Consider the following 12,892-nt stretch of genomic DNA (forward strand, 5'->3'; position numbering starts at 1 on the left):
ATAATGCTCTGGCTTCTGGCTGAGCACTGATACCACCCTGAACATCTCTGCCAGGGAGAACCACAGCCCAAAGACCAGCAATTTAAACACTTCTTTCTCTGTTTGCACCCTTACATAGCCCTTTTTGTGCACAATTACTGTTAAACTGATACAGCTCTGCAGTTCAATTCACAAGTCACACACTGACCTTCCTTTGTACAGTGTCTGGATGGAGATAAAAGCTTATAATTAATTATGTGTGAGGACACAGGATGACCTAATGATCAATCTTTGCAGAGAAGCATTGTGAAAAGCCTCAGATTCTTCTGGTTTGCCATTAACATCGAGGATGCCATTTTCAACAAGCACTTGCCCATCAGTGCTTGTTGACTGCTCAGATAAATCCCATGGTATTAATCAATTCTAGACACGTAAATTTAACAAGAAGGTAATTGCTGACAAGGCTGTAATTACCGTGGACCTTTGGACACTGATAAGGTAACAGGCCAGAGTCAGCAAATGGAAGGATCCACGCTTTGTACCTGCCCCAAACCCTGCAGGAGGGAAGGCTGAGTAGCACACAACAAGGGACCAGTGCAGCCAAGAGCTTCTCCACCACACCACATCTCAGCTTAACATGAAGCCCACGATTTAACAGGGCTGCTTCGTGCACTCCAAGGAGTAACATCCCAGCATTTAAAACACTACCAGCTACCAAGAGAGGAGTAAACTGCTGTCAGCAGCAGTTCAAAGAGCACACAGAGGACCTGCCTTCCTCATGTCCCACATGTGTAGCCACTACAGGGAGCAGGGCTTGGGTTTGGTTTGGAAGGAATAGCCTGGTTTTGTCTCACATGAGGATGTGGGTCAGCACTGAGGGATCATTTCAGACAACCTGTGACACATGATGTCCTGATATTCCAAGGGATGCCCACAGAGGCCCCCAGGCTCCCAAAGGCAAGGCAAGAGCCCCACTCACCCCCTCAGCAGCTTGAAGAGCATGCAGCCCAGGGAGAACCAGTCGGCACTGCTGTCGTAGGCCGTGCCCTTCTGCAGCACCTCGGGGGCCATGTACCCGTGGGTTCCTCTGCAGAGCACAACAGCACAGAACATTCATTACATCCAACACTATCACTGGAAACAAAATCATTCAATGTTCTCTCGGTAAGACAGCCCAGTTTGGAAAGAATTCATTTTAACCATTTTATTTTGCTTCCAGTGGGTTTCATGTGTCACCTGGGTGAGCACAGGACACTCCTGAGCTCAGCCCTGGGCACCACTAGAAGCAGCCACCAGGTATTGCTTTTACCCTTGACATACTCAAAACATATGGACTTTTTTCAAGAAGCTACTGAATTGCAAATCTTTTAAGGTGTGACAGGCTGGAGTTTCCCTTTTTGCATAAATTCCGAGACTAAATCAGGGCAATTGAGGACTTCAGAATAAAATGTGCCAGGTAAGATGTAAATCCACACACAACTCTGGGAATTCAGTTCCTAGTTAAATCCTGATGGCAAGTGGCAGAAAGGAACATCATTTGCCTCCAGTTCCAAGAAGATCCAGAAAGACAAAGGCACAATAAATCCAGGATTTTAGTCAGTTTGGGAATATTTAATTACCAGGTTGGGACAATTAAAGCAATCTGGTACTTTAACTCAGTCGCGTTCTTCTCTGAGCAGTGAATCATCCCAAAATAATGTGTCATCTCCCAGCCATGCCTACACATCAGCTGCTACAACTGTGTAGGAAAACAGGGAGAGGAGTCCGAAAAACCTCATTAGAGCCTCCAGCTCAGCAAGCCTGGGCCACACAAGTGTCACTCCTCCCCTTCAAGCAAAGTTAAACTATAAAGACAAATTCAGGATGTACTTAGCACTACCTGTATGTGCAGCAGAGCTCCCAGATATAATACTTACACACTGGCATGTGGCTTCTTTTTGGAAAAGTCACAAGCCAGTCCAAGGTCTGATATCCTCACGTGCCCATGTTCATCCAGCAGGATATTTGCAGGCTGGAAACCAACACAGGGAGGTGAGTGCTTGGTATTCCTCAGCTGACACAAGTGCAAACTCTCACAGCACAGCAACTCAGACATCAATACTCCCTGGTAATTGGTAATTGCCCTTTTTTTATTTAACATCACTAGACCAGGCACTTTCCAGACAAAAATCTACATTCTCACAGAGCACTACCATCAACTCCACAGGTTATGAAAGACTGAACACCAGAAGAGAACAACCAAGCAGGGTTTGAAACACAAAGCAGGTAATAAATGAATAATCCATTCTGGCCTCAAGCTGCTTTTGGTTTCTTCACAGCAGGGTCTGTGTGTGGCTCTCACACCTTTTATTCTCAGTCTCTGGGTAGACTTTAATCCCCTTGTGCTGTCACTTGGTCCAGGGACCCTTCTCTGGGACCTGTCCTCGACTTCCCAGCTGTCAGTGAAACCCCCCAGCAACTCCCCTGCTGTTGTCCCCCATCACACACACAGGCCTCTTTCAGGGCTCCCAGAAACACAGTAGATCCTCTAAATTATTCCCATCAGGGAGATAAGTAACACTGCACAGGATTTACTGTGACCCCCAGGAAGCCTCTCCCAGGCTAGTTAAATTGGATAATGGCACAGATTAGAACGACTTTGAAACCTTATTACGAAAACCAGGCAGATAAAGAAATAATCCTGCCAAGGAAAGGTTTCAGATAAAGTAATCCATGAAGTTATCCACGGGCCTGTGTGGATGCAGGCACCCACCAACCATTACCTTCAGGTCTCTGTACACCACGAAGCGATTGTGCATGTGCTCTAGCCCCAGGATGATTTCAGTAGCATAAAACCTCATCTCTTTTTCAGAAAACACTCCGTGCTGGGAGAGGTGGTAGTGCAAATCTCCTCCTGAAACGAGAAGAATTGAAATGTAACTAAATGAACAGTAAAATCTTACCCTGCAGGCAGACAGGGTGACACTGTGGGGGAACAGCACAGCTTCTGTAGGTTCTTATCACCTGTGGAGCACACAGGCCCACCCTCTGCAAGTCTGTGTGGTGACAAAATAGCTGAGAAAGTTCATACAGAGATTTCATCAGTCTGAAACTCCATTTTAAAATGCATTTATTTCATAAACATTTGCATTCAGTGACTAATCCAGCAGAGGACTTCCACCCAAGCAAAAGGCTGTACCACACATTGGTTTGTGAGAGCTGAATAAATCAGCTCATAGAGCAGCCCAGGCTTGAGGGACCAACCATCTCAACAATCCTCCTGCCAAAATTCCTGTAACATCATCATCATCATCATCATCATCATCATCATCATCTGCACAAGTCTTGCTTACCATTCATGAGGTCCAGAATGAAGCAGAGCTTGTCAGGGGTGTGGAAGGCATAGGTCATACAGACTATAAAAGGGCAGTCCTGCAAGGGAAGAGCAAAGAGGTTTCACCTCAGGCAATGAGCAAAGTGTGACTTAGGAAAGCTAAAAATACATCTGGTATTTTTCCTGTGCTATTTGCCAGTATTCCCAAGTTCTATCCTCACTCCTGAAATGCAGCTATGCTGGTAACCCCTGTCCCCCTGGGAGGGCCCTGCCCAGGTGACAGGGAAGGTGTTTGGCTCCCAGCAGCATTTCCAACAGAAGACTGAAGGAATGTGAACACACCAGGCAGGAAGTTGGGATTCTGGGGTGTTACAATGGCCAGGAAGCAGCAACAGCAACGTCCAGATCGTGTAAAACCCACAACACGAGGAGGGTGGGAGCAGCTTTAGGAGGTCAGAGCAGAGCAGCCAGGGCAAGGATGGGTTACAGCCCACCTCCAGATGCACCTGGAACCTCAATTCACCCCATGTTTAAGACAAGCAGCCATAAAAAATTCCATTGAAAAACACATCTTTATTCCCAGTGTCCTGGTACCTCCAGCACACACATTCAAAACTCCACGGCAGCAGCTGGCAGATCTTCCTCTGCACTGGGCCTGTGCTGGATGCAAGGGCTAATTCATAATTATGGAATTGCTGAGGTTGAAAAAGCCCTCTGAGATCATCGAGTCCATCCCCCAGCACTGCCAAGGCCACCACTAACTCATGTCCCCAAGTGCCACATCCACACATCTGTTAAATCCTTCCTGGGATGTGACTCCACCACTGCCCTGGGCAGCTGTGCCAGGGCTGGAGAACCCTTTCCAGGAAGAATGGAACTGCTTTGGTCCTGCTGGCCACACTATTGCTGATACAAACCAGGAGGCTCTTGGGGGTGGCTATCACTTCGTCAACTTCTCCAAAGCCATATGGGATGGAATCATGGAATGCTTTGGGTTGGGAGGGACTTTAAAGCCCATCTTGCTCCAGATGGGCAGGGACACCTTCCATGGATGGCTGTGGTACAAAACCAGGGCTGTCTGGTGAGCCTGCAGTGAACCCTCCAGGAAAGGCTGTGCTGCCCCATCCCACATCTGATCCCAAAGCTCCAAGGGGGGCAGGGAGACGATCCCAGAGGAGACACCCCGCAGGAAGCAGAGCGTGGCCTCACGTGACTCCAACAACATGCTCAGCATTGCAGGATGGACAAGGGAAAGCTCTGGGAATCTCTGACAGGAACTCGCTCCCTTCCCAATTTAGAAACAGCAAAACACGGCGGCCTTGGGCAGCGCGGGGCCGGCTCTGGAGAGAGGAAAGGGAGGGACAGGGACACTTCAGAGCCCCTTCATCCTTCCATGAGGCTCAAATACAAAGCTTTATAGACCTGACTGTAAGCCCAGGGATCCCCACAGTGCTTGGGTACATCCTGCCCTGCTCCAACCCAACTGCACTTTATGTTTTGCTCACCCCAAACGCTCCCTGCAGAGGGGAGGGATGGGTGTGAAACACCTGCACAACATCCAGGAAGAAAAGCCAATGGCCCTACAAATAAGGAGCTTGATGTGGTGTCTAACACAAGATACCACCTCTGGTTATGAACTCTGTGCTGGGGACTATTGCAGCTGCCACTTAACTTCACAACAGCAGCTTGAGCAGAATTATTAACTTAATTTCCTGCATCGACTGGGTAATTCAGAAGTGTCCCCAAGCAGGACTCCTAAAATTTCAGAGCAATCTAATTACCCAGAAGGATTTAGTGGCAGAATTTAAACACCACACATAGACAAATAAAAGGGTTTTTTCGACACCAGAACATAGCTTGCCTCTATTTTTATGGATTTGAAAAATAAAAAGTTATCTGGAAGTGTAAATGTGATGCATAACTCATTTTTGTGGAAGCATTCCTAATTTCATCATTACCCTTTTCTCTGCTCACAGAGAGAAAAACTGTACTGCAGTATTTTCCTGACACAAAAACCACAGCAAAAGAGTATTTTACAGCATAAAAATTTTTAAAAATCCACCCTACAGTTATTTTTTTAAAGGACACATAAAGCAATTAAACCAATTTCCCAGGAGAGCAATTCTTCATTGCAGTCAAGTTTCTGCTCTGATGAAAATAAGCAACATTATGACATTAATGTGTGAATTAAGACCAGTTTGGAAAGAGTTCCTTACATCCAAACAATCCTGGATTGAGTCCAGAGAACTGCTGAAGTCAAGTTTGTGGTAATAAATCAAGTGGAAGGAAAAAAAATATTAGAGCAACCATAAAAAATGCAGAAATGTGATATTTTGAAGACATTAGCACATTAAAAAGTGCTCTAGGAGGAAACCTTTGGTTCTGACTCTTCCCTGAAAGCCAAGCACTCGGCTTTGGGGGCACAAAGTGACAGCAAAGAGGGGACAAAGGTGTTCAGAGCACAGAGCAGCTGTGCCCCATTTTAACTGGAGGGCAGCTCTGCCCTGAGGCATCACTCAAAGATGTGCCAGTCCCTGCCTGAAACACGTGAAAACCAAGTACCAGTTCTGCTCCAAAAACCCCAATTATTGATCTCAGACCCACCTCACGGTGGGCAGGACTCCTGGGGTGTCCTGGGCAGGGATAACTGAGGATGTTCTAGGATTCTGTGATTGTATTTATCATCCTTTGGAGGGAGTCTTGAATCCAGCCATTAGTCAAATTATCTCAAGAAGATCTGGATAAGGCAGCTGAAGTGCTGAGGTTTTTCAGAAGGAGAAAACTGGGAGCCACAACAGAGAGAAGCCCTGCACGGCCCCTGGTCTTGCAACAGACAGATGGAATGACCCCCTCCTACCCTCAGGAAAAGATTCATGGAATAACCACTTCCTTCCACAAACAGCACCTTGGGGCTGGCTGGTTTCACAGGGTCCATCACCGCCTTGGTGATTTCCATGTTCCAGTTTTCTGAACAGAAATTAGGCAAATATTGGCTACTACAGAAATTAAATATTTAAAAGAAAGTAAACTCTCTTCCCTACTCTGTGACCTTCCAAGGATTTCACAATGCCTTTCCAGCCTGAAGGTCTGTGTGGGAGGGGAAGACGGGGCCTGTGCCTTGCAGAAGAGGAAACCCAAAGCTCAGTGACAGTTTGTCCCTGTTACACCACAGTGACACAGCAAAGGCACCAAGGGAGACTGAGCCCTGCAGAGCCCAGTTCGGTGCCACCAGACCCATCCAAGAGGCTCCAGATGCTCTGCAGAGGTGCCTGTTGTACTCCTGAACCCATGGAAAGCTGCTCTCACCACGCAGCCACGACCGACTCCAGCATGGGAGCTCCCTGCTCCAGGAGTGCTGGGGAATGCCAGAGCTTTAGGTGGATTAACAGAACTGATTACACAACCAGCTGTGTCATCTGCACAGCTGTTATTTGCAGAGACATCTGGATTCCCAGTTAAGTGACTAATTGTACTGTGATGAACTTCCCAGTTCCATTCTGCTCTGGGCAGTGCAGAACTCCTGTCCCTGGGCACAGCACGTGCCACTCCAGCCCCCCAGCTTCTATTCAGGGATTGAAGGAATTTTCTTATTCCACCACTTTCAAACCTATCTCATCCTGCATATTCCAAGTGCTCCAGCCTCTGCTATCCAGGTGTACCTGACCTGAATGAGCAGTACTTTGTACAAAACCTCTCTTCAAAGTCTTTCAAATTCCTGAGAATCTGAAAGAAATGTCACTCTAACGAGCTGACAATCCTTAATGAAAGAAATAAATGGTTCCTCCTGCTGCTCCCCCTGCTCAAAGCCCCACTGTGTGCTGGCCTGTGAGAAAGCTGCCTCCACCAGCAGCTCCTGAACTATTTTCTCTTTGAATCTCTAGACATGCAAATTCACATTCAGTGCTGGAGCCACAGAATCACAAATTGAAGTTAATGGGACAATTATTACTCATTTGCCTCAATTTCTTGTCTAGTCTCTGCTACAGACCTACTCCCCACTGGTTTTCAGGAATCCTGACACACACGGACAAGCCACAACTTATCTCTGGTGAAAACAGGTAACTTGATTAAAAAGTCTGAACGGATAAATCACAGATCCCAGAATGGTTTGGGGTTGGAAGGGACCTTAAAGCTCATTCAGTTCCACTCCCACAAGGCAGGGACACCTTCCACTAGCCCAGATTGCTCCAAGCCCTGTCTAACCCGGCCTTGGATACTTCCAGGGGCAGCCACAGCTTCTCTGGGCACCCTGTGCCAGGGCCTCCCCACTCCCACTGGGAAGAATTCCTTCCTAATACCCCATCTAATCCTGCCCTCTGGCAGTGGGAAGCCATTCCCCCTTGTCCAAAGTCCCTCTCCAGCTCTCCTGGAGCCCCTTTTGGCACTGGAAGGGGCTCTAAGGTCTCCCTGGAGCGTTGGCTCAGTGGTGGCCAGGCTGGGATAATGCCTGGACTCGAGGATCTTCAAGGTCTGTCCCACAGAAAAAATCCTCTGATCTCTGAGGACACAGCCCTGGTCCATGAGAAGAAATCCCACTGTTTGCCACTGCAGGGAATTCTGCTCTTTGCACAGCTCTTGTACAAGCCTGGAACAAAACCACTCACGATTCCTCCTCATTCCTCCCGTGTCTGCTGGGAACGGGGGCTGTGTTCCCACACTGAGCGTTTAATTCATGCACCACAAGGTGAGGGAAGTGAACCTTCCTGCCAGCATCACCCGTAGCCATGGTAACCACGGTGTCACTGCAACGAGGGCAGAGCCACCTCCAATCCTGCCTGGAATTTCTCTGAGCCCAACACACCTCAGCCACCACCCAGTGGCCCCAGGGCTGGGCAGCCAATGCCAGGCAGGTGTTGGCTTTTTGCACACATCAGTGATGGTTTCAACTTGTACTCGATTTGAATTAATCCAATTTTAATGCAATTTATAAGTAGACTAGATAGGCAGAGCAGCTTGGTACACCTTGACTCAGCTGAAGTACATAAAAACCAAGAATTGGGTATCAGAGTAACAGGAAAGAGAGGATGAACCGGAGTTTTCTCTGCAGCAGCACTTTGGATTCTACTAAAGCACTATGTAACTAGAGCAAAAAAGGAATCTTTTTTAAAAGACAGAATCGTGTTTTGGAAACGTTTCAAACAGAAATAGTTGAAAAAAGGATATTTAAAAAGTCAGGAGGGGAGGAGGATGAATTACCTGAGAAACAGGCACCCCCTCAAGCCTCTGCAGCAAAGATGCTCATTCTGCAGGAACCAAACTGATCAAGCAAGTTTGGTTTTCCCTTCTCATTTCAGACACATTGCAAGGATCAGGGGGAGGCTCCAGTGGGGGTTAATTTTTGCATGGCACACAATGGAATTGATGGAATATGCATTACATGTAACAGCTTTTCCATTACACAGAAGGAAGAAAGAATAACAAATAGTGATACTTACTCCTGTACTGACAAGAGACAGCATAATTCTTTCATTTAAGGCTAATGTTTCTCCTTGCTTCATCTTAATTCTCTTCTTATCTAAACATTTCATTGCATACCTGAGAAAAAAAGACAACAATTCAGAAAAAGCACAAAAACCTCCTCTATCAGTACTACTCACTGGCAGCCAGGCCATGCACATTTACAGGATCCTGTAAGCAAGCTTAAACCCAGGACTAAAAACATCATTTCAGGCTAAGCATGAAACCTCCAAAACCCTCCAGAATTAATACATTTCCAGCAGAAGCCTCCTAACAGAGAAAAGTGCTTTAACAAATAATTCCATGTCCAAGCTATCACAGTGAGATAGGAATTACACAACATATATTCATTTTCTCATACCTACAAGCAAGGATCTGCCATAGGAATTAAATAACAGAAATTCTGTTATGGTTCCATTTAATTCCAACAGTTTCAACACTACCAGGAAAGCAATATCTTCTCGAACACACACTGAGTTTTATATATATATATATATATATTTTTTTTTTTTTCCCCCTTAATTTTCTTTCTACTCAGAAAAAGGTCAGATACACACAAGAAAGCTTTTTTAGTCTTCTACCATCTGTGCTACACAAATTAATACAATTTTGCTCACAAAGGATGTTACCCTAACAACCACCAACCACAGGAGGATATGATACAGGCTGGGTATTTTTCCAAGACGTTGGGTGAGTTCATTAATAGCTATCAGTGAGAAGAACACTTGTGCTCCTCCACAGAAGACTCCTAGACATGGGCACCCGTGGATTTTTAGGAAGATGCCACATTACAGCAGTGCTTCAATGCCCATCTGCCTCACTGTGCCAGCTCCAGCCAGCCCCAGGGCTTCACCTTGGCTCCAGCTCCTGAAAACAGCCACGTCATTCCTGACATCAGCGTGTTGGGAGTGGGGGAGTGAGGGTGAATTTTAAGTTTCCAGACTGGGAATATTATTCATGTGTTCTTGCTGAGGAGTCTGTGAAGGGTGAGTAAAAATAACCTCTGATTCTGCCCTGCTCTGCCCTGACCGGAGAGAGGGACTGGGGATGTTCAAGGCTCATGGAAATCACAGAATGGCTTGAGTGGGAAGGGACCTTAAATTCATCCAGTGCCACCCCCTGCCATGGGCAGGGACACCTTCCACCAGCCCAGGTTGCTCCAAACCCTGTCCAACCTTGGACACTTCCAGGGATGGGGCAGCCACGGCTTCTCTGGGCACCTGTCCCAAATCGAGTCTGTCACTGTCCTGCTGTCCCTCTCCCTGCAATGCAGGCTGCATCCTGCTTCTGGCCCCTCTCTAGAGGTCCTTGCAGGGGTGGCTGGCAGAAGGCTCAGGTGTGTGTGTGTTCAGTGAACACTGCTCGTGTTACCTGGGAGGGAGGGGAGGCTTCCCACGCTCCTTGCAGGCTCTAAGTGCAGCAGAGGCAGCCATCTAGAGGGGATGGGATCTGGGTTAGGGATGGGCAGACAGGTTTGGATCAAGAAAGAATTAAACCAAACCTCTACCCAGAAGCTGAACCTCATGTAAACTTTTGCTTCACATTTGGAAAAGAAGGTTGGTTTTCCCACATTTCACTTCCTTTTGCTCTATTTATATCTGATAAAACCTGTCCTTTGCTTCACTTTTCCTGTCCTTCTCACTTCTCAAGGTTTATCCACCTCCTGCCAGAGCCCTGCTCAGACACAGAGATGGCTGTGACTCTGAGAACTGCCTGCTGAGTGTGCCTCAAGCTAAATAAAATGTTTATTTTTTGTATGTGGACAAATGAATGAATTGTACACGGACAAAAAGTACCAAAGCAAGAATAAAGCCAGCGTTGTTAGTAAGAATATTAATATAAATACTTGAAGTCACTGCAGAAATACTGAATATAAGAATAGCAACATTAAGATGTCTTCCACTTGTTCAGAGTCAGAAGTTTATTATTGTCAGGGATGTCACACAAGTGCCAGGGGAGCCAGCTGGAACCAGAGACAGGGCACGTCACAGACGGCCTGCTCACTTGGAAGGGAAATGTTTAACGATGGGCCATGGACTAGAATTGTTAGGAGAAAAGCAAGATGAAAGGGTGGGGTGTAAAGAAGTGGATTGTCATTGAGACCAACTGCTTAAATCCATGCCCAGATGTTCAGATCAGAACATCATGGGAAAGTGATGCCTAGAAATGGAAATCTGATGACCAGGTGAGGTGTGTGAATGGTGAGATCACAAAAAGAATAAAAAACCACCCAGGGTTGACCCTGGAGTTCCCACGGAGAGCTCTGGGAAGCACAAGCCCAACACTGGGCTACCCCCTTCCAAACAGCAGCAGGGATCACTGCTTTCACCACACATGGGGCAGGCACTGATGCAATTCCCCAAATCGGGAACAGCACACTGGGAATGGGCCCTGGCACAGCCCTGACTGCCCAGCACTGGGGACAGGTTCCTGCAGCACCCCCAGCTGCCCCTGGAGCAGGTGACACCCGAGCAGCCACCACAGCTTCCACAGGAACATCCCTCTGCCCTGGCAGCCTCTGATCCAGGGAACTGCTGGAGCACACACACCTGATTTTAACACACGTGCATTTTCCAGCAGTTTTGACAGGACATTCCATGTGCCCAGGAATCAGAACCTCTGGGGATAAAACTTCATCACAAAGAACTTTACAGCAACGTGATGCTGCTTTCCAGTGATTTCCTAGGAAATGACTAAAAGGATTTCCTTACCAGTCCAGAGTTTACAATCACCTCTGCCACAGAGTGGGTGATACTCACATTTTTCCAGTGTCTGCTTTTCTGCAGCCGTACACTTCACCAAATCCCCCTCTTCCTATTATTCTATGTACACTAAAATCATTCATGGTCAGCTGCAAATGGAAACAGAGACAACAAAACAAAACCTTCATTTTTCAGCATTAAAAAACTTACTGTGAAAGCATCTAAATGATCCATGAATGTGTTGAGATCTTCAACTGTAATTCAACTGCATTTATTGTGTTGGAAAAGCAGCCCCTTCTTGTTGATATTTCCATGTACTTGGAAGCACTACACTGTGAAGTAGGAATAAGGGGAATGTTCCCAAAAACTGCCAGTCTCATTCAGGGCTATTTTTGCAGCCCAAGTTGTCACAGAGAAGTGCAGAGGGACAAAAGCAGAGGCCAAGGGAAGGGGCTCAGAGGGTGCTGGGATCACGGCAGGACTGGAGTGGGAAAGGGAGATGGACAGGGATTGGGGCTGATAAAGAGCAGCAATTCTGGCAGTTCAGCTCTTTCAGCCATTAAAAAATCAAAATTCTATTAACAGAGGAAGGCAGAGGGGACGTCCAGACAGGAATCATCAGGGCTGTGCCTAAGAATAGCAGAGCAGTGACATCCACCACCCTCCTTAATGAGGCCTTTGCAGAGCAGGATTCGAAACTGAACATTCTCTTTCCTGTATCAGCCTCTGACAAGATAAATATACTTGTAAGTACTTACATGAATATTTAGCTCTACATTTTTCCATTGACAAAATCTAGTAAACTTGTCACTGCAAAAGAAAAAAAAAAAGTTTAAAAGTTGTCTGAGACTATTGTGTAGAGTATTACAGGAAATGTCAAGACTCTGATATTTAAAATCTTGTCTGAGCTAGGGCGTGGGGTGGTATTTAATAAATGACAGCCTTCCTTTCACCAACTGTAATCTCACCCCCACCAAGAAAAACAATTCCCAGGCAGAGCACACTCCACGTTTTACGTCCTTGGGAGAGGAAGAGAGCAGATAACCTTATCCCTGTAAGGGCTCAGTGTGTCCCCACACCTCTCTCACAGGGTTTTCAACCATTCAAAGATGGTTCTCGATTTTTAAACAACTACGTTTGGAACTAACAAACATTTAAATTACAGCAAGAGGAAGATAATGATAAGAAAACAGAGGCAGCTGGATTTATGTTAATGAACCTCCATATACTCCAAGGAACGTTTTAAATTCATTGTATCTTAAAATAGGAAAAACATCAGCAATACCACAGGCTTTGGGGAAAAAAATAAATAAAATAGTTGCTTATTCCTACATGAATAATTAAGTATTTATTCTCAAAGTAAGAAATAACAGCTTTATGGAGGCATTTTTATAATTATCACAGAATAGCAGCAAACCAGTTTAGAGAGTGGATTTGGGTG

General features: G+C 46.3%; 1 protein-coding gene across 3 annotated transcripts in view; it reads right to left on the reverse strand.

The window, feature by feature from the left end:
* GRK3 (G protein-coupled receptor kinase 3) overlaps positions 1–12,892 on the reverse strand; it is a 60,336-nt gene that overhangs the window by 14,393 nt on the left and 33,051 nt on the right. For all 3 annotated transcript variants that reach the window (XM_032127675.1, XM_032127674.1, XM_032127676.1), the window contains 7 exons: positions 12,210–12,261; positions 11,509–11,600; positions 8,728–8,827; positions 3,312–3,390; positions 2,742–2,872; positions 1,896–1,990; positions 959–1,066 (listed from right to left, as the gene is read on the reverse strand). In XM_032127675.1, the coding sequence (XP_031983566.1) occupies positions 959–1,066; positions 1,896–1,990; positions 2,742–2,872; positions 3,312–3,390; positions 8,728–8,827; positions 11,509–11,600; positions 12,210–12,261 (657 nt within the window). The remainder of the gene's footprint in view (positions 1–958; positions 1,067–1,895; positions 1,991–2,741; positions 2,873–3,311; positions 3,391–8,727; positions 8,828–11,508; positions 11,601–12,209; positions 12,262–12,892) is intronic.

The sequence above is a fragment of the Corvus moneduloides genome, chromosome 18 (genome assembly GCF_009650955.1).
Source record: "Corvus moneduloides isolate bCorMon1 chromosome 18, bCorMon1.pri, whole genome shotgun sequence".
Taxonomy (NCBI): domain Eukaryota; kingdom Metazoa; phylum Chordata; class Aves; order Passeriformes; family Corvidae; genus Corvus; species Corvus moneduloides.